The sequence below is a fragment of the Melanerpes formicivorus genome, unplaced genomic scaffold (genome assembly GCF_026170545.1).
Source record: "Melanerpes formicivorus ecotype bairdi unplaced genomic scaffold, bMelFor1.0.p_v2 SCAF_178, whole genome shotgun sequence".
Taxonomy (NCBI): domain Eukaryota; kingdom Metazoa; phylum Chordata; class Aves; order Piciformes; family Picidae; genus Melanerpes; species Melanerpes formicivorus.
In genome coordinates, this window is record NW_027142530.1 from 302040 (window position 1) to 326889 (window position 24850).

Sequence of the window (24850 nt, forward strand, 5' to 3'; positions counted from 1 at the left end):
CAGTGCTCACACATTGAGCATCCATTTGGGTTCTGTTTAAAGTCCCTGCACTTCAGTCCACGAGGCATTGTCACCTGTGGGTTGTAAAGCAGCACCCCAGGTAATGCACTGAGCCATAATTGGTGAGTGAAAATTGGTTCAAGCCTCTTTGAAAGGTTCTTTGAATTGTTTGTGCCTCACACCCAGCCTCACCAGCTGTATTCAGCTGCCAGGTGTCTTGTTGAGTCGCTCCCTAGTGGCCAAAGGGCAGACTGCACCCCAGTTCTCTCACTGAAAAGCTCTTTTTCAGTTTTCTCATTTGGTTCCAAATCTCAAACTGCAGCACTTTATGGAATTATAGCCATGACCACACACTAGAAACTGCATGTGGATATGTAGTGTTGAAAGGTTGATAATGTTAATAGTAATAAGTAATTAATATTATTAATACTTCATATTTGATAATTCATCCTAATAACCATGACATGCAGTCAGCTTTGGCCTGGGAAACAGTGTCCTGGACTAAACCAGCCTCATTATCATGCTACAAAGCACAGCTCCTAGCTGGGAGACCACTGCCCAGAATAAACCACCCACCCCCTGTACACACACAGGGAACTGAACAGCAGCTGGAGCTTGAATGGAAGCCAGCAAGAGACTGACCAATGGAGCCTCAGCAGGTGTTGCCATCAGGCATAGCTCATGCCCTGCACTGGATCAGCATCCACCAGGAATTTCAGCTGTGTGTTGTCTTTGTGGCAATGCCCTCAGCACCCCAGCTTGTGCAGCTCTGTACTCTAGCAATGGCTGCTTGATAGTGCCAAACCCAGCCTGCAGGAGTTTGATTCCCAATGTCGCTGACAGGATGACATTAGAAGCTGCACAGGGCCTGCTCCTGCCCTCCCAACCACTCAGGCCCCTGATGAACCCTAAATCACTGAACAAAGAGGATGCTTGCCCCAGATAGACCACTGACATGGCCACCTGTGATGTCACAAAATGCTGCAGAGTCCAGACCCAGGCTGCCGCAACACCGACTCGGGCAGAGCCAGGAGGGATGCTACAAGGAAGGGCAAATGTCACCTGAATGCCTCTGGCCTCTCAAAAAGTCACCCAACTGGGACAAACATGCCGGGGGCTGCTCCTGCTCTAACACCAGCTCAGGCCCCTGAGGCACCCTAAACTGCTGCCCACAGATGCTGCTCGCCCCTAACCTCCCACTGAAGCAGCCACCTTTGACATCACAAAATGCTGCAGCTGCCAGATGCAGGCTCTTGCTGGATCAGGTCAGGCTGAGTGAACTGGGATGTCACAGGCATGGCAATGTCAGCTCTAACCAGAGCCCCTGAGCTTTCCCAAAGGAAATGTGCAAACATATGGACTGACTCCAAGTAAGCCTTTGGGGTGGCACATGGAGCCATGTGGGAAGAACCAGGACTGTTGTCAACTCAAGGAACAGGTATTAAACATGGGGAAGAGATACTGAGGCTGCTGGCAGCAGGGCAAAAGCCAAGCAAGGCAGCCACAACGCACTGCAAAGCACACCAGGAGAACACCAGTCAAGAAAGAAGCAATGGACTGGCAGACAAACAGCTCAAAGGGTAGCCAGGGAGGGGAGGAAGGTGGCAGAGTTTGATCCCAATGGTAAACTCTCAATTGAGCAGCAGAAATGAATCAAAGACCTCTTAGGGACTAGGGTAGGAAAGGGCTGGGCCAGGACACCAGATGGGAAGTTAATCACACCTACAAACCTGTGGGCTTCTGTTCAGGTGCAACAGGCAAAGACTCATTGGGGAGTGGAAGCCCTGTGTGGAAACTTGGTTCAGGAGTGTCTAGCACAAGAATTATCCACCCCAGGAGAGCTGGTAAGCAACAGTGAGAGGAGTGCCTGAAAGCTAACCCCAGGGTAAGGAGAGGAGTTAGGCTGGCACAGATTAGCAAAGGAAATGATCCAGGACAACAAATGGATGTCACTGAGCTCCCAAGAAAGGGGGATCCAGGTACCTGTTGGTACTCACTGACACCTCCCCTGGCTGGCAGGAAGCATTTCCCTGTGGCACAAACAAAGCTCCAGAGGTTACTAAAACAGTGTTACAAGAGGCAATGCCTTGCTCTGGGGCACCTGATGCTGTTTCCTCAGACACAGGACCTCATTTTGTGGCCAAGGTGCTACAACAAGTAAGTAAAACCTTAGGGATGGATTGGCAACTCCACAGCCCCTATAATCCACATTCCAGTGGGCAAGTGGAGAAAATGAACCATTTAATCAAAACCCAGACAGTCAAAACTGGGCAGGAAGCAAACCTCCCTTGGCCACAAGCATCACCAAGAGCCCTGCTGAGAATTCAAACCAAGCAAAGGACAAAGGAGGTTTGAGCCCATTTGAAATCCTGTTTGCATGGCCTCATGCAGTAGGAGCTATGGACCCCTCTGAACCAGGGCCATTCAGAGAGGCAATGCTGAACAAGGAAGATCAGCAGATTGATAAGAGCCTGAGCATGGTTACCAACCAGGTGACTGCAACCCAGGTGAGAGGGTTAGACAGACCAGGCCCTGATGTGGAACCCAGAGACTATGTCCATGTCAGATCTCTTTCAGAGACCCCTCTGCAGCCCAAGGGGACAGGACCATATCAGGTGTTGCTGACAGCCTTCACAGCCATTGAAACCAAGGAACCAGCTGCCTGGATCCACCACACCCCAGGCAAGAAGGCTTCAGTGGGAGAATTGAAACTCCAATCCCAGGGCCCCCTGCAGCTCAAGCTGCATCGACAGTTGTGGCCTGTTTGTTGGTGAACACTGCTGAGGGATGGGAAGAAAATAGGTACTGAAATGTCAGTCAAGAACTGGCTCTACAAACTAATCTTTCTAACTGCTGGAGATGCACCCAGCTGCCCCCAGGCCAGATGAGGACCCTGCTATTTGGGGAAGCTTCAAGGAATTGGATTTGGCAACCACCAGTCTGGGTGACTACATCTGATAGTTGTTTCCAACATTGTCAGCATGAGAACTCCTCCTCTCCAACCTAAGCCTATCCTGGCACAATTTCAGGCCACTTTCTCCCCTTCTAGCACCTCAAACCAGGCAGAAGAGCCCAACCCCCACCTCACTGCAGCCTCCTTGCAGGGAGCTCTAGACTTGCAGAGCACTGCAATTGCTTTGCTGACTTGCAGAAATCATTTCCTTCCCTTCCCATCTCATTGCACAGCAAAGAGCAGCTACCACCAGCCCCAGGCGCACCTAAGCTCAGGCTCAGCACAGCACCCACGCCTGACACCCCCACGGCACCCAGCACACAGCCTGCCCACAGCTCCCCCCCGCGCCTGGCCCTCAGCCCAGCCGCTGCCCTTCAGCACAGCAGCCGCCCGGCACCTGCCAGCACAAAGCCTCCAAACCCCCAGGGCTCCCCCACACACCCCCACAGCAGCCTCTGCTGCAAGCCACACCCCACGCTCACCACCACCTCTCCTGCACACAGCAGCCCCCACAGTGCCGCTGCCACCTCAGCTCTGCTGCCAGCCCAGCCCCCAGCACAGGGACACAGGGACACAGGGCCAGGGACAGCCCCTGCAGCCCACCAATGGCTCCGCCTGCAACACAGCAGCAGCCAAAGGGGGCCTGCAGCTGCCCCCACCAGGGGGAGGCAGCAGCACAGCACCACAACGAACCCCCAAACACACCCACCCCGACCCAGACCCACACACAGCTCCCCACAACCACACCCACCCCCTCGCACCACCCCACCACTCCCCACTCCAAGCCTCACCACCCCGACCCACACCACACCCACACACAGCCTCCCCCACCACCACCAACTCCTACCCCCAAACCCACACAGCCCCACGGGCTCCTCACCAGCCCCTCACACGCCCCTCTCCCACCCCAAGCCCCCACCCAACCTCACACACGCCCCCACAACTCCACAGCCCCCAACAACCACCCCCCACAGCCCCACCCACACCAGCCCCACACCTCACCGAGCCCTCCTCAAGCCCAGCTCCAGGACACAGCCCTCAGCCCCACCGCAGCCCAATGCCAACCCCACCAGCCGCTCCCCCAAGCCCCAAGGGATCCCCACCCCAGCAGCCCCCACTCTGCCCCGCGCCTGCCCACACCTACCCCACAGCCCAGGCCAAAGGGGCGCACAGCAGCAGGAAGAGGAAGGACCAAGAGCTCGGAGCAGAGGCAGCTGCCGACTGCCGTCCCCTGCAGCCTCCTGGCAGCCTGGGCGAGCAGAGAGCGATGCAATGGAGGCCCCGAACCGCCCACGTTGCAGCCCAGCCCAGGCGGGGGCTGGGGCCGCAGGGGAAGCCCCGCCCACGGCCGGGCAGCCGCAGCCAATCACAGACGCCGGATTACCCCAACCACGCCTCCAAGCCCCAGCGGGGAGGTGCGGCCCTGGCTCCGCGCGGGGCATGCCGGGAGGTGCAGCTCTCAGCCAGGGCGGCGCAGTCTGGGCTGAGCTGCGCTGCGGGGGCAGGGCTGGGGCACAGCAGCTCCGCAACAGCTCTGACCCAGCAGCTGCGCACAGCTCCCAGGAGCTTTGGCTCAGCTCGGAAAGCTTGCGCAGAGGTCTCCAGGAGCTCCGGAGAGCTTCGGAGGAGTTTTTTCGCTGAGGATTCTCTGCAGGGTTGGGAACCCAAAACCTCCTCCCAGCCTCTCCCAAACTCTTGCAGAGAGATTTCGATGCCTCCCGAGGGGGCTTGGGGCAGCTCCAGGGGATCTGAACGGCTCGGGAAGAGTTTTTCTGTCGCTTTCCAGAGTTTCCAGCAGGTGCTGAGGACTTTTCCGGCAGTTTTCAGCCTTTTGCAGCATTTCGGAAGGATGTTGGAGACGGCAAGAAGCCAGAGCCTGGCTGAGAGCTCTGCAGAATCAGTTTGCAGGAGCTTGGCAGCCATGGGGATGAGGTTCTGGAATTGGTTTGGATTCGTTTTGGCACTTTTAATCATTTCCCGAAGCTCTGTGGATTATTTCCAGCCCCTTTTTTTTCCTTTTGAAGCTATTTTCCTCATTTTGGGCTGATTTTAATGGGTTTTGGGGAGACTTTGCTTAGCCTCAGGCATTTTGAATGACTTCTGAGGATAGTTTGAGTATTTTCATCTCCTTTTTCATGATTACTGAAGACATTTTGATCATTTTCAGGCCTTTTCAATGATTTTTTGGGAGATATTTCGACCATTTTTAGGTTTTTCTAATGATTTTGGAGGTATTTTCATTATCCCCAGGCCCTTTCAATTATTTTTGAAGTATCTTTGCTCATTCCAGGTCCTTTTAGTGAGTTTTGAAGACATTTTGATTATTTTTGTCCATATTTGATTTTTTTTACAAGATTTTGATTCTTTTCAGGCCCTTTGAATGACCTTCAGAGAGATTTGGATCATTTTTAAGCCATTTTTTACAAAGCATTTTGAGTGCCCAAGAAAACTCCTTAAAATCCTCAAGTCTTCAAACAGAGCTTTTAAAGCATCTTTAGGGAGGTTTAGGAGGTTCTAATAGTTTGGAAAGTGTTAAAATCTTCTCCAAGTGCTGAAGCAGGAATCCAGAGGCACAAAGCTGTCAGCTCCCTTGAGCTGCAGCTATAGAATTTGGGGGGTTTGAGATGTGAAGCATCAGGACTGTGGAACCTGCTGCTCCTGGCAGAGTTGATCCAATCAGAGAAGAGTTTGGGTTGGGAAACCCCCAAATTCAGCTGGCAGCTGTGGGCAGGAGGAACATTGCCCTGCTTGAAGCAGAGCCTTTGAACTGCAGCTGAGGGTTCAGAGCTGCCTTAGGAGGAGACTTGAGCCCTGGGGATGGATCCCAATGGGAGTTGTGTTCTCAGCCCCTGAGTGCTGCTGGTTTGCCACAGGGTTTCACAGACAGACTCCCTAAGGTTGGAAAAGACCTCCAAGCTCATCAAGTCCAACCTTCTACCCACATCTCCATGACCACCAGACCATGTCCCAGAGTGCCACCTCTACTCATTTCTGGAATACACCCAGGGACAGTGACTCTCCCACCCCCCTGGGCAGCCTGCTCCAATGCCTGAGCACTCTTGAAGCAAAGAAATTTTTCCTCCTCTCCAACCTAAATCTCCTCTGGTACAATTTCAGGGCATTTCCTCTTGTCCTGTCATTGGTTACTTGGGTGAAGAGGCCAATATTGGCCTCACTCTGATCTCTTTCCAGGTCCATGTAGAGATCAATGAGGTCTCCTCTCATCCTTCTCTTCTTCAGAATAAGCAATCCCAGGTCCCTCAGCCTCTCTTCACCAGACCTGCTCTCCAATCTCCTCACCAGCTTTGCTGCCCTTCTCTCTCCCTGCTCCAGTGATGAACAGAAAATTCTCATTAACAGAATAACAGAGTTGATAAGAATTTTCTGCTTGTTAGCTGAAATGCTGGAATGCAGGGAGGGGGAGAGGGGTTGGCAGACAGCCTTTGGGTAGATAAGGAGTAACAGGATTTGTCAGTGATTCACTTCTGTTAGTCTTGGACAAGATGATCTTTTGTATAAGATAAAGGACACCTGCATGATATGTGTACTTCTGCTGTTTTTAGCTAGATAAGCTGTGTATAGATAGGAAGCATCTGGACCTCTGTCATTATAGACAGATAACTTTCTGTATAAAAGTTTGCCCAAAGCTCTCTGAAGACACACAGGTCTTTTGAAATGATTCTACCTGTGTCAGGGGCCAGAACAGAAGCATGATACAAGAAACTTACTGAGTCTCTTCTGTGTCTTTCTCTAAGTCAATTTGGCGACCGCGGCAGGACGACTCTGTTTGGCTGCAGGACCTGCTGAGGAGCCGGACCTCTCAGGGCCCGCCGAGAAACTCTCGAGGAGAGCTCCGCTGCTCATCAGATCACTGCAGGAACAGACAAGACTGCCAGCACAGAGAAGGTATGCTTCTATAAAAGGGGTAGCTCCGTAAGTCGTGAGGGGACGCCCTGCGCGGGAGAGAGGCATTTATTGCACCCCTAGGTAAAAGAGCTCTTGGGTTGGGACCAGGGGGGTCCTAAAGGTAACTATAAGCATTGTTTATGTATCATGAACATTGTTTGTAGTGTGGGACCAGGGGGGTCCCAAAGGTAACTATAAGCATTGTTTAAGTGTGAGGGGCCAAGAGGGTCCCTAAAGAACATAAAGTACTAGAGGTTTTGAATGTGTGGCTGAGTGTGTGTGGCCAATAACTGTGTGCTAAGGACCGGTCATTATTGTTGTAGTTGTATTTGCATTTGTTTTGTGTTCTATGTGCTGTAAAAAGAAAGTACTGTGTTGTGTTGTGTAAAATGGGAGGGAGACAAAGTAGTGAGATCCCAAGACATAGCCCACTTGGTTGTATACTTGCCCACTGGGGGGAAATTGGAGGCCCCCCAGGAGGGTCAACAAATCAAAAGACTCTAATTAAATTTTGTACCCGGTGGTGGCCATTATATAAATTAGATGGTGGAGAGAAATGGCCTGTAAATGGGAGTCTGGAGTATGATACTTTACTGCAATTGATGTTGTTTTTAAGAAGAGAAAAGAAATGGGATGAGACAATATATGCTGATAGGTTTTTCTATCTCCGAGAGCATCCGGAGTTTCAAAGGGACTGTGGTGTTAGAGCTCCCTCAGATCCAATGGGTTTGGCCCTTGAAAAAGAAAACAAGGCCAAGAATAAGAGGCAGACAGAGTTGAAAAGGTGTTGCTCTGCGTGTAGCATAGGGCAGAGGTGTCTTAAACTTGAGGAATTAAAAGACCTGCCTGAATTTTATCAATCTCCAGGAAAATTGCAAGAGGTAGTGACAGAGAGTTCGGAAAATAATGTAGGAAGTTCTGGGAGTGGCAGCAATTCAGAGAGTGATACTGGAGTCAGTTCCCAGAGCTATGCTCAGGGAAGCCCAGTGGCAAGAAGGACCCGAGGACAGCAAGCAAATGCCCCGGCTTTCCAGGTACTCATTTAAGCCCCCCTGCGACAAGCAGTAGGGCCTGAGGGGGACCCAGTCTGGATTAAGGTGCCTTTTACAAGTCATGATTTGGATAGTTGGAGAGAAAAGGCTAAAAATTATCGTAACGATCCCACAGGGACGGCTACACATTTTCGATTCATGGTTAGGCAGCACAATCCAGACTGGGACAGAGGATATCCAGTTATTATTAGAACAAATGACTGAAACAGAGAAACAATGAATTGAAAAACATGGATTGGAGCTAGCAACAGAAAGAATTCAAACCCGGGGAGGGGGGGCAAACATTGGAGATGTATTTCCACTCCAAAATCCAGAATGGAATACAAACAATGCCCTGCAATGGACTAGATTGGAGGAATACCGGGAGTTTGTAGGCAGGGGAACAGAAAAAGCCATTCCGAAAGCAATTAACTGGTCTGTGTTATACTCAGTCAGACAAGGACCTGGTGAATCACCCTCAGAATTCTTAGATAAGCTGAGGGAAGTCATGAGGAAAAACACCTCTCTAGACCCCGGATCAGAAGTAGGGATACAACAACTGGTATCCCTATTTATCAGGGTGATGGAGATGGGAATCAATACGGCTGACCAATATGATCGAGTATTGTTCCTTTATTGTTCCAGTGTTGCAGGCCGATGGTGCAGGCCTGAGGTGCAGGCCTGTAGAGCAGGCCTGTAGTGCAAGTATAGCACTGTAAAGTGTAGAAGAAACAGGAGACAGGAAAGGCAGAAGTGCGTAGCAAGGCAACTGCTACAACTTATATAAACTCGGAGTGCCCTGTTGGCACAGCTCCATTGGTTCCCTATGATGACAACACATTGCACTATTACAGATTATTGGTCCAACTACTAATGACACAACGAGGTTTGTTGATGCAGGTGCATGTCCTGCTGTCCCAAGACAACTGTCCATGTTTATAACTACCAGTGTCTTGTTTTAGTTATATGCTGCAGGCACAGCACTGTTTTGCTACACTGCTAGCTGGCTCTGCATTTATGCTGAGCATGGCCTACCACCATGTCAGGCTCTAGGCCTGCACTGCCAGATTGCTCACACTGCTCGTCGCTGGCATTGCCACACCTATTTATTGGGCAATCTGCTAGTGATATCAGAAAGAAGCTGCAAAAGTTGTCACCCCTGCAGGGAAGGGATTTAGAGGCACTTTTGGATGTAGCATGGAGAGTATTTTCTAACAGGGAAGAAGAAAGTAGGAGAAAAGAGAAGAGAATGTTGGTAGCAGCGTTGCAGGAAAGTAAGGAGACTAAAGGGACTAATAGAGTGCGGTTGGAAAAGGATCAGTGTGCGATTTGCAGAAAGAAGGGACACTGGAAAAGAGAATGTCCAGAGAGGAACAAGAAAAACACAATACAGGCACAACTAGAAGAGGATGATTAGGGAGGAGCGGAGGAGATTATAAATACAGATCCTAGCAGATCCTCTGGTTATAATGAAGCTAGGGGAACAAGAAAATAAACTGGAATTCCTAGTTGACACAGGAGCAACCTTTTCAGTCTTCAATCAAGCACTGCTGCCTCTGGATGAGAGCTATGTTTCTGTGGTAGGGGCTACAGGTCAAACTGAGAAGGCACAGTTTTTAAACCACTTAAATATAAATATGATAAAACCTGGGGCTTACATAAGTTTTTATAGATGCCAAATGCCCCAAAGTCATTGCTGGGGAGGGATTTGTTGGAAGCATTGGGAGCTGAAATTAAATTTAATAAGGGGAAGGTAGAATTCAGAGTAAGGGAGGAACAGTTGGTTGAGGTTTTAAGTCTTGCATTAATGAGCCCTCAACAAGAGAAAAACAGAATAAAAGAAAGCATAAAAGATCAAGTATATCCTGGGGTTTGGGACACTGAGCAGCCTGGAAGGGCCAAAAATGCCCTACCTGTGATAATAGATCTTAAGCCTGGAGCTCAACCTGTTAGATTAAAACAATATCCTTTAAGGAAAGGAGATAGGGAAGGAGTTTTGCCTAGTGCAGAAAAATTCTTAAAGTATGGGCTGCTAACAGAGTGTGAAGCAGCTTACAATACTCCAATTTTACCTGTAAGGAAAGCAGCTGGAGGGTATCGGTTAGTGCAGGACCTAAGGGCTATAAATACAATAACAAAGGATATCCATCCTGTGGTGGCAAACCCATGTACCCTCTTGACTCAATTAAGAACAGAATTAGAGTGGTTTACCGTCTTGGATCTGAAAGATGCCTTTTTCTGTTTACCCCTGGCCCCTGAGAGCCAGCCACTGTTTGCCTTTGAATGGGAGAGCCCAGAAACTAACCGAAAGTGTCAATTAACTTGGACAGTCTTGCCCCAAGGATTTAAGAACAGCCCTACTGCCTTTGGAAAGCAGCTCGCAAAAGAATTAGAGAAGTGGAACAGGCCAGAAGGCAACGGAGCTCTGCTACAGTATGTAGATGACATCCTGCTGGCCACCCAGACCAGAGCGGAATGTGAAAGCTGGACTGTGAGTATGCTGAAGTTCCTGGGACTTCATGGGTACTGAGTTTCCCCACAGAAGGCCCAAAGAGTACAGCAGCAAGTAACCTACTTGGGATATGAATTAACAGCAGGACAACGAGTGCTGGGCCCTGAAAGAAAGGAGGCCATCTGTTCTATTCCACTTCCAAACACAGTAAAGGCACTCCGAACCTTTTTGGGAATGACAGGGTGGTGCCGGTTGTGGATTTATAATGATGGCCTGCTTGTGAAACCCCTCTGTGAATTACTGAAAGAGACTGATAAGGACTTGCAATGGAATGGAGAAGCTGAACAAGCTTTCCGTACCTTAAAGAAGGAATTGATGAGGGCACCAGCACTAGGCCTACATGATGTCACTCAACCTTTTTGATTGTATTCCCATGAAAGCCAAGGGATAGCACTCGGAGTCCTAGCACAAACCTTAGGACCCTACCGAAGGGCGGTGGCATACCTCTCTGAACAACTGGATGAGGTAAGCAAGGGATGGCCAGGATGCCTGAGGGCTGTGGCAGCAGTTGCAATTAGCATTCAGGAGTCTCAAAAATTCACAATGGGGCAGAAGATCACAGTCCTGGTATCACACACCAGCTCTGCTGTTCTAGAAGCCAAGGGAGGACACTGGCTGTCTCCACAAGGATTTCTTAAATCCCAAGCCATCCTAGTGGAGCAGGATGATGTAGAAATGAAAGTTGCTAACTTTGTCAATCCAGCCTCTTTCCTCCAGGGTGGTGATGGAGAACCAGTTACTCAAGATCGTTTGGAAACAATTGAGGCCACTTATTCCAGCAGACCTGACCTGAAGGAAGAACCCCTAGAAAAGGCAGACCATAACTGGTACACCGATGGAAGCAGTTTTGTGATCCAGGGAGAAAGAAAAGCTGGGTATGCTGTAACTACAGGAGAAGAGGTAATCGAGGCAGAAGCCCTACCAAGTAACACCTCTGCTCCAAAGGCAGAGATAATAGCACTCACCAGAGCTCTTGAGCTTTCCTGAGGGAAAAGTGCAAACATATGGACTGACTCCAAGTATGCCTTTGGGCTGGTACATGCCCATGGAGCCATTTGGAAAGAAAGAGGACTGTTGACACCTCAAGGAAAAGGTATTAAACATGCAGAAGAAATACTGAGGCTGCTAGAAGCAGTGCAGAAGCCAAGCAAAGTCGCCATCATGCACTGCAAAGCACACCAAAAAGGGAATACCGGTCAAGAAAGAGGCAACAGACTGGCAGATGAAACAGCTAAAAGGGTGGCCAGGGAGGGGAGGAAGGTGTCAGAGTTTGTTTTGATCCCAGATGGTAAACTGTCAATTGAGCAAAAAGAGCCAGAACCTGTGTATAGCACAGAGGATCAGACATTAATTAAAGACCTTTTGGGGAATAGGACAGGAAAGGGCTGGGCCAGGACACCGGATGGGAAATTAATCATTCCCACAAACCTTCTCTGGGCTTTTGTTCAGATGGAACAGGCAAAGACTCACTGGGGAGCAGAAGCCCTGTATCAAAAATTGGTTCAGGAGTGTATAGCACGGAAGTTATGCACCACGGTCGAACAGGTAACCCGGCAATGTGAGGTGTGTCTTAAGGCTAACCCCAAAGTAAGAAGAGGAGTTAGACTGGGACACATTAGCAAAGGAAATTATCCAGGACAAGAATGGCAAATTGATTTTACTGAGCTCCCAAGAAAGGGGGGATCCAGGTACCTGTTGGTACTCACTGACACCTTCTCTGGTTGGCCAGAAGCATTTCCCTGTCACACAAACAAAGCACGGGAGGTTACTAAGGCAGTGTTACAAGAGAGAATACCTCGTTTTAGGGTACCTGCTGCTATTTCCTCAGACAGGGGACCTCATTTTGTGGCCAGGGTGCTACAACAAGTGAGCAAAACTTTAGGGATTGATTGGCAACTCCACACCCCCTACAGTCCACATTCGAGTGGGCAAGTGGAGAAAATGAACCATTTAATCAAAAACCAGATAGTAAACATTGGACAGGAAGCAAACCTGCCTTGGCCACAAGCATCACCAATTGCCCTGCTGCGAATTCGAACTAAGCAAAGAATAAAGGAAGGGTTGAGCCCATTTGAAATCCTGTTTGGAAGACCTTATGCAGTAGGAACTATGGACCCTTCTGAACCAGGGCAATTTAGAGAGGAAAGGTTGAACAAGTATGTTCAGCAGATTGATAAGAACCTGAGCATTGTTAACAAACAGGTGATTGGAACCAATGTGAGAGGGTTAGACAGACCAGTCCGTGATGTGGAACCTGGAGATTATGTCTGTGTCAGATCTCTTTCAGAGAGCCCTCTGGAGCCCAAGGGGACAGGACCATATCAGGTGTTACTGACACCCCTCACAGCCATCAAAATCAAGGAACAAGCTGCTTGGATTCACCACACCAGAGTCAAGATGACCTCAGCAAAAGAATGGAAACTCGAATCCCAGGGACCCCTGAAGCTCAAGCTGTATCGATAACTGTGATTTGTTTGTTGGTTGTTACTATTGAGGGATGGGAAGGCAATATGTACTTAAATGTTAGGCAAGAATTGGCTTTGCAAACTAATCTCTCTAACTGTTGGATATGCACTGAACTTCCTCGAGGCCAAATGAGGACCCCTTTATTTGGGGTAGCCTCAATGAATTGGACTTGGGGGCCATCAGACTGGGTGACTACATCTGATGGTAACTTCCACAATTGTCAGCATGGGAAAGAGAGCTCAGAAAGCCTGGGTCCAAAGTTTGACTTAAGAAAATAGAGTATAGGAATACACTGTTGGCTGTGAGAAAGGGGGAAATGGATGAACAGAAAAGTCTCATTAACAGAACAACAGAGTTGATAAGAATTTTCTGCTTGTTAGCTGAAATGCTGGAATGCAGGGAGGGGGAGAGGGGTTGGCAGACAGCCTTTGGGTAGATAAGGAGTAACAGGATTTGTCAGTGATTCACTTCTGTTAGTCTTGGACAAGATGATCTTTTGTATAAGATAAAGGACACCTGCATGGTATGTGTACTTCTGCTGTTTTTAGAGAGATAAGCTGTGTCTAGATAGGAAGCATCTGGACCTCTGTCATTATAGACAGATAACTTTCTGTATAAAAGTTTGCCCAAAGCTCTCTGAAGGCACACAGGTCTTTTGAAATGATTCTACCTGTGTCAGGAGCCAGAACAGAAGCATGATACAAGAAACTTACTGAGTCTCTTGTGTGTCTTTCTCTAAGTCAGTGGGATGGGAGAGGATGGGATGGGAGAGGATAGGAAAGGATAGGAGAGTAGAGGAGAGAACAGGATACAATAGGATTAACCAGGTTGGAAGAGCCCTTTGAGATCATCAAGTCCAACCTCTCACCCAGCACCATCTGATCAACTCAACCATGGCACCAAGTGCCTCATCCAGGCTCTTCCTAAGCACCTCCAGGGATGGAGACTCCACCACCTCCCTGGGCAGCACATTCCCATGGCCAATCTCTCTCTCTATGAAGAACTTCTTCCTAAACCCAAGCCTAAACCTCCCCTGGCACAGCCTGAGACTGTGTCCTCTTGTTCTGGTGCTGGCTGCCTGGGAGAAGAGACCAACCCCCACCTGGCTCCAGCCTCCCTTCAGGGAGTTGCAGACAGCAATGAGGTCTGCCCTGAGCCTCCTCTTCTCCAGGCTCAGCAACCCCAGAGCTCCCTCAGCCTCTCCTCCCAGGGCTGTGCTCCACCCCCAGTGCCAGTGCCAGCCCCGCCTGGTGCTGAGTGCGGGCAGCAGGGCTGGGATGAGAGTTGCACTCTGGACCCCGTCCCTCCCGGCCGCTCTCTGACACCTCACCGCCCCCCCCCATTGCTGTCCCAATGCACATCCTGCACAGCACAGACTGCAAACAGCCAAGAGCTTCAGGAGCCAACCCCGCGGCCCCCAGCCCCGCCGGCACCCCCCTGCCCCTGGCCCAAGCCAAACAGAACAATTCCTCACCCTCCCCGACCCTGCCCCAGCCCCACGGAGCCCCCTGCCCCCCGCGCCCCTCCCGACCCCCAACTCCACACACGCCCCCGGCAGCCCCACGCAGCCAGAGCCTTCCCCGCTGCGCTGCCGCCGCCCTCAGCGCTCCCCGGCCCCCTCAGCCCCTCCCGCCCCGCCGCAGCTCACCAGCCGGCAGCTGCCGCTCGCCCGCCAGCACCTCCGGCACTTCTCCCGCGCTCCGGCCCCGCTGCCGCTCCCCACGGGGCAGCACCAATGGCGGCCGCGGCCGGCAGGGGCAGCTCCTGGCTGGGCCTCGGCAGCGCCCAGGGGGAGGAGCTGCCGCGCTCCCGCCGCCTCTCATTGGCTGCGGCTGCCCGGCCGTGGGCGGGGCTTCCGTTCCAGACTGCTCCCTGCTTCCGCTCCCCGTCCCACGTGGCCGCAGCAGCCGGAGGGGCCGGGCCGGGGTCTCCCTCGCAGCGCTCTCTGCTCGCCAGCAGCCTGCCGGGGCCGGCGGCTCCCTGTGCGCTGAGCTCTTCCTCCTTCTCCTTCTCTGCTTCCCCCTTGTCCCGGGGTCCAGGTGGGGTGAGGGAGTCTCTGGGGCTGAGTTGGGGGTGGTGGGGTGGGGATCAGGGAATGCTCTCTGGGGGGCTGTGAGGGGTCGGGAGGGTCGCTTGGGTTGGGGAGGGGTTTGTGAGGCAGTGTCCGTGGGGCTGGGGGGTCGAGCCTGAGCCTCTGCGGAGATCTAGGGGCAAATCGGTGGGGTTTGGTTGGGGGGGTTTTGTGGATATGTGGGGGGGGGTCCGTGGGATACGGGGGAGATCCGTGGGGTACGGGGTGGGGGTGGGTCTGTGAGGTCCGGGGGAGCTCTGCAAGCTTGGCGCTTGGGGTCTGTGCGGTTTGGGGGGGGTCGCTGTGATTGTGGGGACCTCTGTGCAGCTGTGGGTGTCTGTGGTGTTTGGGGTGGTCGGGGGGGGGTGGGGTAGGGCAGAGGTGTGCAGGGTCGGTGAGCGTCGTCTGTGCTGTTCTGGGAGGGGTCTGTGCGGTTGCAGGGCCGTGGGTGCAGTTGGGGGGGTGTCGGTGTGTTTTGGGTGGGGTTCTTTGAGCTGCTGGGAGGTCCTGGGATGATCCGGGTGGACCTAGAGGGGTTTGGGAGGTGGTGCTGGTGAGCTCAGGTTGTCCTGGAGAAGGAACTGGCGCCACCTGGTTGGGGTGGGTGTTGCTCTGTGGGACGGCTGGCGAGGGTCGGCTGGATTGGGGAGGGATTTGTGGCTCAGGGGTCGGTGGGGCTGGTGGGGGGCAAGCCTCTGCGGGGATCTAGGGGAAATCGGTGGGGTTTCGTTGGGGAGCTTCTGGGGATATGCGGGGGGGGGGCGCTGAGGGGTACAGGGTGGGGTCCGAGGCAGCTCTGCAAGCTTGGCATGAGCAGCCTGGTGTAGTGGAAGGTGTCTGTGGGCATGGCAGGGCGTTGGAGCTGTCTAATCTTTGGGGTCCCTTCCAGCCCAAAGCATTCTCTGAGTGCTTCAATTTGGACGCTTAGCAGAACTGCAATGAAGGCAACTTGAAATAAGTAAAGTTGTGAAACTAGCTCTGAGCCTGGGGGCTGGGAGTGAGCTTGGAAAGGGGTTCTGACCTTAGCTGCTGGCTCTGGGCTTGGGGTGTGGTTCCTGACCTCAGGGCTTGTCTCTGAGGTCAGGGCCTGGTTCCTGAGCTTGTAAGTGGCTCTGACCTTGGTTGCTGGCTCTGGAGCTTGGTTCTGGCCTTTGTTGCTGGTTCTTGAGCTTGGGAAGCAGTTCTGATCTTACTTGCTGGCTTTTGAGCTTGTGGGGCCTGGCTCTGGAGCTTGGTTCTGACCTTTGTTGCTGGTACTGGAGCCTGGGGGCTGGTTCCTGAGCTTGGAAAGGGTTCTGACCTTAGGTGCTGGCTTGGAAGCTGTTTCTTGAGCTTGGGGTCTGGGTGTGAGCTTGGGAAGTGGTTGTGATCTTAGTTGCTGGCTCTGAGCTTGGGAGCTGAGTCTGCACTTTTGATCTAGGTTCTGAAGCTTGGGTGCTGGTTCTTGAGCTTAGGAAGTGGTTCTGACCTCAGTTGCTGGTTCAGGAGCTTAGGGGCTGGCTCTTGAAATTGGGGGCTGGCTCTGAGCTTGGGAAGTGGTTCTGAGTTTAGCTGCTGGTTCTTGAGCTTGGGAAATGGTTCTGATTTTATTTTCTGGATGTGAGCTTGGGGTCTGGGTGTGAGCTTGGAAAGGGGTTTTGAGCTTAGTTGCTCACTCTGGGCTTGGGGTCTGGTTCTTGATCTCAGGGGCTGGTACTTGAGCTTGGGAAGTGATTCTGACCTTAGTTGCTGGCTTGGGAGCTGAGTCTGCACTTTTGATCTAGGTTCTGGACCTTAGTGGCTGTCTCTTGAGCTTGGGGGCTGGGTGTGAGATCTGGAAGTGGCTCTCAGCTTGGGAAGTGTTCTGATCTTAGCTGCTGGTTCTTGAGCTTGGGGCCTGGATGTGAACTTAGGAGCTGGCTCTGAGCCTGGGGGCTGGCTCTGCATTTCTGATCTGGATTCTTGTGCTTGGGAGCTGACTCTGAACTTAGTTGCTGGTTCTTGAGCTTGGGGGCTGGGTGTGAGCTTGGCCCCCGCCTTGAATCTAAAATGTGAGAGTTCAGGCAGTTGGAAGTTGAAGCTGAGCTGCTTTGCACTGCAGTGCTTCAGAGTTTGTGATGCTCCAAAGGCAGATCTCAAAGAGCTGCTGCAAGAGTTGAGCTGAAGTGGCACAGTGCCCTGCAGAGGCAAAAGCTTTTCCCTGCCAGTCAGCCATTGGAATCCTCTCCCCAGGGCAGTGGTGGATTGCCCTGCAGGGCAGAGTTGGAAGGCTCAGCTTGGCAGGGGGCTGGGCCAGCTCCTTTCCAGTGCAGTGTCAGCTGGCAAGGTTGGAGCAGCTGAGCCTTGGGGTCCCTTGCAGCCTGGCATTGTGTGGCAGCAGAGCTGTGCTGCTGGTTTTGAGGGCACTTGGAAAGCTTCTGGAGCATTTGTGCAGAGTGTGCAAGACATCCCTGAGCCTAGCAACTCCCTCAGCTCTCTTCAGAATGAACTCTGCAGAGCTGGAAGAGCTTTCCAGGAATTTGGCAGAGGTTTGGAGGAGTTAGGAAGGGATTTTGGTTCTCCTCCTCCTTGTCCTCTTCCTTGTCCTCCTCTGCCTCATCTTTTTCCTGCTCTCCCTGGAGGCTGCCCTTAGACTCCTAGAATCCTATGGTGGTTTGGGTTGGGAGGGAGCTGCAAAGGTGCTGCAGTCCAAGCCCCTCTGCAGTCAGCAGGGACATCCTGCACTAGCTCAGGTTGCCCAGAGCCCTGTCCAGCCTCACCTTGAATATCTGCAGGGCTGGGACCTCAAGCCCCTCCCTGGGCAACCTGTTGCAGTGTTCCAGCAGGCTCCTGGTGCAGAACTTGTTCCTCACCTCCGATCTCAATCTGCTCTGCTCTAGTTTGCAAAGCCTGCAGGGACAGGACCAGAGGCAATGGCTTCAAAGAGTCCCTCTGCAGCCTTCTTGTAGTCCCCTTCAGGTACCAGAAGGTCACTCTTAGGACTCCCCAGAGCCTTCTCTTCTCCTCTCCAGGCTGAACACCCCCAGCTCCCTCAGCCTGTCCTGGTAGCAGAGCTGCTCCAAGCCCCTGATCATTTTTGTGTCCCTCCTCTGGACCCTCTCCATCAGGTCCATGTCCTTCCTGTGTTGAGGGCTCCAGAGCTGGCTGCAGTGCTGCAGGTGAAGTCTCAGCAGAGCAGAGCCAAGTGCCAGGATGGCCTCTGTCCATCTGTGGCCCTGCTGCTTTTGGTGCAGCCCAGGCTGCCCTTGGCCTTGTGGGCTGCAGGCTCCCCCGTCTGTTCTTGTCCAGCTTCTTGTCCCGCAGCATCCCCCAGTCCTTTTCTGCAGGGCTGCTTCCTATCCCCTCCTCCCCCAGCCTGTGCTGATTGTGAGGATTGTGCCAGGCCAGGGGCAGGACCCTGCCCTTGCTCTTGTTGAAGCTCAGGAGGTTGCCCTGGGCCCCCTCTGCAGCTTGTCCCCTTGAGCTCCTCCAACTTGTTCTGCAGGGTATTGCCTTAGGTTTCAGGAGGCAGAGAGGTTCTCTTTGAGCCTTGTGAAAGGAGTTGATGCCAAGCTGTGGCCAGAGGGTTGGATAGAATTGGGCAGTTTCCATGGCTGTGCTGTTCAGAGCTGCATCCTACAGTGCAAAGCATCAAATCCACAACAATCCATAGTGCGCCTGGGCCACGGGAGCCAAGCAACCTCCCTAGGCCAAAGCTTCCTCCAGAGCTCCACCAAAGCAGGCCAGAACCCCAGGCCCCAAATGCTTTCCCCCTCCCCCATGCCTCTCTGCCCCTCCTCCCCCATACCGAAGAGCTGCAGTTACAGATTCTGGTAGGCAGGTCCCAGGTGAGCCAGGCCGCTGCAGGCCACAGTTGGCAGCATTGCCAAGGCCTCAAAGCTCCTCTGCAGAGAGAGATCCCAGAAGCTGTTCCTGGGAGCAGAGAGGAAGGGCAAAGGAGGTTGGAGATCCTGTGCTATTCCTTTGTAGAGAGTGAGTGCAGGCCTTGTGGGAATGAAGTAAGCTAGATGACACTTTGTGGTGTCCCTCTGGACTCTGCTGTCCCTTCTGGAGGTCTCTACTCTCTGGTGTAAGACATCCCAGTGCCTTCCACCCACCACAGGGATTCTCCTCCATGCTCTCATCCAGGGGCTTCTGTTGGGCCCTGCTGTCTGTGAAGATCAGCCCTGGGGCCTTGGGGACTCTGAGAGGGCAGCAAGTGAGTGGAGATGGAGTAATGGATGGAGACATGGAGGGTGAAGGCTGCAGGGGGTGGGAGGGCTTAGTTCAGCAGCTGTGTGGCTCTGCCTGGCTCCTACCTCCAATGGTGCTGGCAGCAGCTGACCCCAGAAGCCCAAAGCTCCAAACCCTGCCTGGCTCAGGACAGTCCCCTGACCCCTCCTGACATCCAGCACAGCCCAAGCAGGCACTCAGGGCTCCTAGCCACACAGCCCAGCCATCCCCCATGGCAGGAGTCACCTGAGGTCTCACTCCCTCTCTGTCCCCCTTCCTCTCATCAGTTGCTGCCTGAGGTGTCTGCAGGGTCCCTCCCCAGCCCTCATCTGTAACCCCCCCTTGGCTTGGTGCTGTTCTTTCAGCCCTCCAGCTGATCCCAGCCTTTAGTTTCAGGTCCCTTCCATTCTTGTGCTGCTGCTTCCAGCCCTGTTCCTTTGATGCTTCTTCAGCCACAGCATTTCCCACTCCACTCTTCCAGCTGCAGTGGCAGTGGAGATGGGCGACACAGGGCCATGGGACAGCCAAGGCAGCAGGGCCATGCATGGGCTGACAATGGGGGAAGAGCCTGGGAATGGTCAGGCAGGAATTAGGCCTTGTCCCCCCAAGAAGGGGAGAGGATGCAGGGCCCAGGTGGCAAATGTGTGTGCAGGGAATGGCAGAATCTGGCAGCATTTGAGGAGGTGAAAGGAGTGAATTGTGCTGCAGCTCTGCATGTGTCAGCTGGGAGATGAACAGCAGCCCATGGGCACTGTGCCCTCCCACCAAACCTCATTTTTCTCTTGGGGATGTGGAGTGGCAGCTCCAGGAGAACTGCAAAGAGCAAGCTGAGAGAAATGGTCAGGGAGAGAAGGAAGCCAAACCCTTTCCAGTGAGTCTCTTTGGGCTGCAGGTGTGTGAAGGGTGCTGGAGGTGTGAGGTGTGGGCAGGAGCCAGAGACTCCTCCAGCATCCCAGTGAGGGCTGAAGAGGTGTAGCAAGAAGCTGCCCAAGTCCCTTCCCCCTCATGATGCTCCCTTTGTGTGTGTCCTGAGGGCTGCTGTTATCTTCTCTTGGGGAGTGGCCAGTAGAAAGGTGTATTCAGGGCAGAGCTGAGCACAGAGTGGGTGTGGTGGGGGCAGGGCCAGGGAGGGGAACTGGGACCAGAGCAAAATCCACTGTCAAATGCAGCTGCAGGCAGCAGAGCCCTGGGCAGGCAGTGAGAGGAAGCTTTAGGCAAGGCCTGGGAGAGGCTGTGTGGAGGCAGCTGTGTTGTGGTGCTGGCCTGCAGCTGTGTGCTGGGCAAGGAGCTGAGTCTGCACTTTTTGAGGCCTCCCATCTTGAGCAGCCCTGGCTGTGTGCTGTGGCTGTGCTGCTGGGCTTGGGAGCTGCCCCCAGTAAGGCTGAGCTGTGCTGCCTGGTCCTGGGCAGTGCTGAACCATCCCTTGCAGGTCAGTGCTCTCCTCTGAGCCCTTTGCTTCTCTCTTGCAGGAGCTGTGTCCTCTCTCCATCATCCCTGCCCCTCTGTGGGGGGGAAGAGCAGTTTGCAGATTTGTCCCTGGGAGCAGCCCAACAGGTAAGAAACCCAGAGTGGGTTGACAGCAGGATCCTAGGCCCCCAGGGCAGCTCTTAGCCTCCTCCACCTCCTCCTGTCCAGCATATTTCACCTCTCTAGGAGCTCTGAGGCACATCAGATGTTATGGGGGTTGATAAATGCTCCTGGCTGCTGGGGGTCAGTTGTATGGCAGGAGGTGATGTTTAGGGGTTGGGATCTGGAGGGTGGTGAGAGAAGGTTGGAGGTGGTTTCGTGTTCCATGTTCATTGCTGCTGCCTCCATTGTCTGAGCCTGGGGAGATCAAAGGACAGGGCCTGGTCCAGGAACCACCCTGCCAATGCCACCAGGCTCGAGCAGAGTAGGACAAGACCATGTGTAAGCCCCAGGGTACCTCAGGGCACTGATCACAGGAACCTGGGGTCTCAGCACAGGTATTAGAGGTCTGTGCCCACACTGTGGCAGAAACTGAAGGTTTGAGGTCCCCTCTGCATTCTCTCCTCTAGCTGGGTGTTGGGAGTCAGGGACTGTCATGACCCAGGCAGGATCTGAGGGTTTGAGGTCCTGGGCTCAGGTGCTTCCATCTTCCCTATTGCAGAGCTGTGACCCCTTCCTGCCACAGCATGGCCTCACAGAAGGACCCAGACAAGAGCTGGGAGGAGGAGCAGCACCCAGAGATCAAGTTAGAGAAGCCAATGTGCAGTGCCAAGGTAGAGGAGGATGAGGAGGAAAAAGAGGAGAAGATGGAGGATGATGCTGAGAATGACAACTATGAACAGGAGGATAATGATGATGATGAAGGCGACCAGGATGAGAGGGAGGAATGTATGGAGGAGGATGAAGCCAGAGCAGGTCCCTCAGTGTCACCCAAAGAGCTGAATCAGTGCCCTGAGTGTGGGCAGAGCTTCCCAGGTGGCTCAGAGCTAGTGAAGCACCACTGCCCGCAGCCTGGCTCCCGGCCCTTCGTTTGTGGTGACTGTGGCAAGAGGTTCCGCTGGAACGCTCGGCTCCTCCAGCACCGCCGCACCCACACTGGAGAGAAACCTTTCACCTGTGCTGACTGTGGCCAGAGCTTCACCCAGCGCGGCCATCTCACCCAGCACTGCCTCACCCACACTGGAGAGAAGCCCTTCCCTTGTGACAGCTGTGGCAAACGGTTCAGGCAGATCTCTACTCTTAGGCGACACCACCTCACCCACACCAGTGAGAAGGCCTTTACCTGCAGGGACTGCGGCAAGAACTTCAAACGCATCTCCACTCTTACCATCCATCGCCGCATCCACACCGGAGAGCATCTGTTCCCCTGTGCTGAGTGCGGCAAGACCTTCACCACGAGTACTGAATACATCCGGCACCAACTCATCCATAACAATGAGAAGCCGTACAGCTGTACTGACTGCGGCAAGAGCTTCACCAACAAGCGAGCTCTCACGGAGCACCGTGGTGTGCACACTGGCGAGAAGTTGTTCAGCTGTGCTGCGTGCGGTCAGGCCTTCAGCCGTAGGGACTATCTCATTAGCCACCACCGCACCCACACTGGTGAGAAACCTTTCAGCTGTGCTAACTGTGGGAAGAGCTTCAGACAGAGGAGCCATCTCATTGCTCACCACCGCACCCACACTGGTGAGAAGCCTTTCACTTGTGCTGATTGCTGTAAGAGCTTCAGCGAGAAGCGATCCCTCAACAAGCACCGCTGCCCCCACACCAGAGAGCAGCCTGCACTGGAGGGGAGGCAGAAATCCACCTAGAATCTGTTGGGTAATCGCGGCCCCTCTGAGAGGGCCTGTCCAGCACCAAAATCATTTTTTTTTCCTTTGCATTTCTCAAGGACTGGAGGTACCAGAAGCAACATACACCTCCTGCCCTTCTGAACACCAATTATTGCTAATGAGAACAATTACAGTGCTGAGTCGGCACAGCTGGAGCTCCCAGTGGAGCTGGGCAGGGCTTTGCCACGGTTTGTCTTGTTCTTCCCTTATGCTTTGTGTCTCCCTGGGGTAAGAAATCCTCTGTCCATTGACCAATTGTCCCAATAAAACCCAAAAGTTACCCAAATCCTGTCTGTTTGCTTTTATTTCAGATATCCCTGCCTCAATGCTCAAATTTTGGTTGCATTTGCTCCCAAGGGATGGGGTGGAGCTGTGTGCCCAGTTCAGGGAGGGGGAAATGAGGTTCTCAGAGGAGTCTTGAGGGGCATCTCAGAGGCATTCTTCAGGGGCTTTCAGGTGATCTTAGGTGTTTGGGATTTGCATGGTCCTGGGACTGACTTTTGGGATCTTTGGAGGGTGTAGGGGGAAGCTGATGGAGATCTTTGGAAGAACTCAGAAAGCTTCTGTTGGCTTTCCACTCTGGGGCTGGAACAGGTTGAAGAGCTGAGAAGAGGTTAAGCTGCCTGTTCCCCCCCCAAAACAGAAGTGCAGGAAAAATAACACACACATGAATCAAAAAACCCTCTGGGTTGAGATAAGGACTTGAGATAAGATCAAAAGGGTTGAATCCAAATGAGAACCCATAATGCACACTGACCTGAGGCTGTTTGCAGAAAGAAGCACAGCAGTGAGCAGCAACAGCCAGGAGTTCAACCCCTACAGCACTCCCCCTCAGCAAAGAGCCAGCACCTGAGAGCCAGAACCCAACAGCAGCAACCAGAACAGGTAGTGTCTAATGTTGTAATCTGAACTTCAAGCCCTGTAGTCCTTTGCTCCAGCCAGCACTGTCCCTGTGAAGGTGGCATGAGGCAGGATGGTGTGGAGTAATGGAAGCAAATTAACCTTTGGTATTCCCAAGCCTTCATTCTGTGCCATCTGCACCATGCCCAGCAACAATCAGCAGCAGGCCTCAGGCACTGTCCATTCTCACTCCACAGGAGGTTGCTTTGCAGTACACAGAGGACTGCTCACTGCAGGTGCTCTGCAGCTCCATTCTGTTCCAGCACAGTCTGGGTCAGTCCATGCCCCGTCCAAATGCTGCAAATGCTGGGGCTGTGTTTCCACCTCTGGGGCAATAGAGTCCAGTGACTCCTTCTATGCCTCCAAGTGAAAGCAAACTGTGGCTTGCATCCCAGTACTCAGCTTCCAACACATCCAGGTGTGGGGATCCTCCTGTCACACCAGAAACACAGGTGGGTTCCACCACTGTAGGTAGTTAGGCTCCAGTGGCCGGAAGATCTCGCGTTGTATGGGAAGATAGGGCCCATCTCCTGATAGCCAATAGCGTTTAGTTTACAGTGCAAGCAGACGGAAGTGACGCAAACCACAGTTATATCGTGTAGTGTCGTTCACTAATAAAGGCCATTTGCCGTCCACCACATTGGTGTCTGCGAGCTGATGGACTGAGCGGTCTGGGGTTGGCCATTCCTGAACCACGTCGCCACACCTATGACAGGCAACAAGTGGTGCCGAAACCCGGGAATTCGCCTGGAATCAGGTGAACAGCGGCCGGAGCAGCTGGACCAGCCCGGCGGGGAGGACGCTCCTGGACCAACAAGGAGGATGGAAGCCCTTGTGAAGGTCGTGTCACAGTTACATAGGCAGTGGGGTATTGATTGTGAACCCGAAGATTTTATTCTCGCAGTTGCTAGGCTGTTGCAGCTTGGGGTCATAAGCCAGCCGGTGGACATTCTCCACCAAGAAACGTGGAGCAGATGCACTGAAGCGCTAGCTCTGGAGACGATGTCCTCAGGCTGTGGGAAGGATCTTAGGTCGTGGGGGAAAGTCGTGCAGGCTCTGCAGGGGGCCAGGCAGGAGATGGGGATCTGGAGGGCGATAGGAGACTGTTTGTCGGCCATCCTGAGGTGGGGAGTCGGGGCAGCCGTGCGGACTTCGCATCCCCCAGACGATGGCAATTCTGCCGAGCCTGAGGAATTGCGGGAGGGCAATGTGCCCCCGGAATCCCTGAACCCTGACCCGCTCGTGGAGGGACAGAATCAAGCCAAATCCTTCTGGGGTGGGTTAGCTGAGGAGGCCTGGGGTGCCGCGGGGAAATTGGAGTCTGAGGACGTCTGGGCCAGACCTCCGCCATATGCGCCCCAAGATGGTGCCAAACGAAAAGGGGAAGGGCGGGGCGAGCATGCCCCCGGCGGGAACAGGGAGGAGGCGCTACAACCAATAAGCACACACAAATGGGACGGGGAGGAGAACGATGTGGCAATGCCAGCGACGAGCAGTGTGAGCAATCTGGCAGTGCAGGCC

The 24850-nt window shown here is 53.2% G+C and overlaps 1 protein-coding gene across 1 annotated transcript in view; it reads left to right on the forward strand.

Annotated features, from left to right (window-relative positions):
- The window catches only part of LOC137457418 (zinc finger protein 208-like), a gene marked incomplete at its 5' end in the record, with an annotated part of 316357 nt that overhangs the window by 232230 nt on the left and 59277 nt on the right, over nt 1-24850 (forward strand). Inside the window, 1 exon segment of the mRNA XM_068169313.1 lies at nt 21609-22325. Within this exon segment, the coding sequence (XP_068025414.1) occupies nt 21609-22325 (717 nt within the window).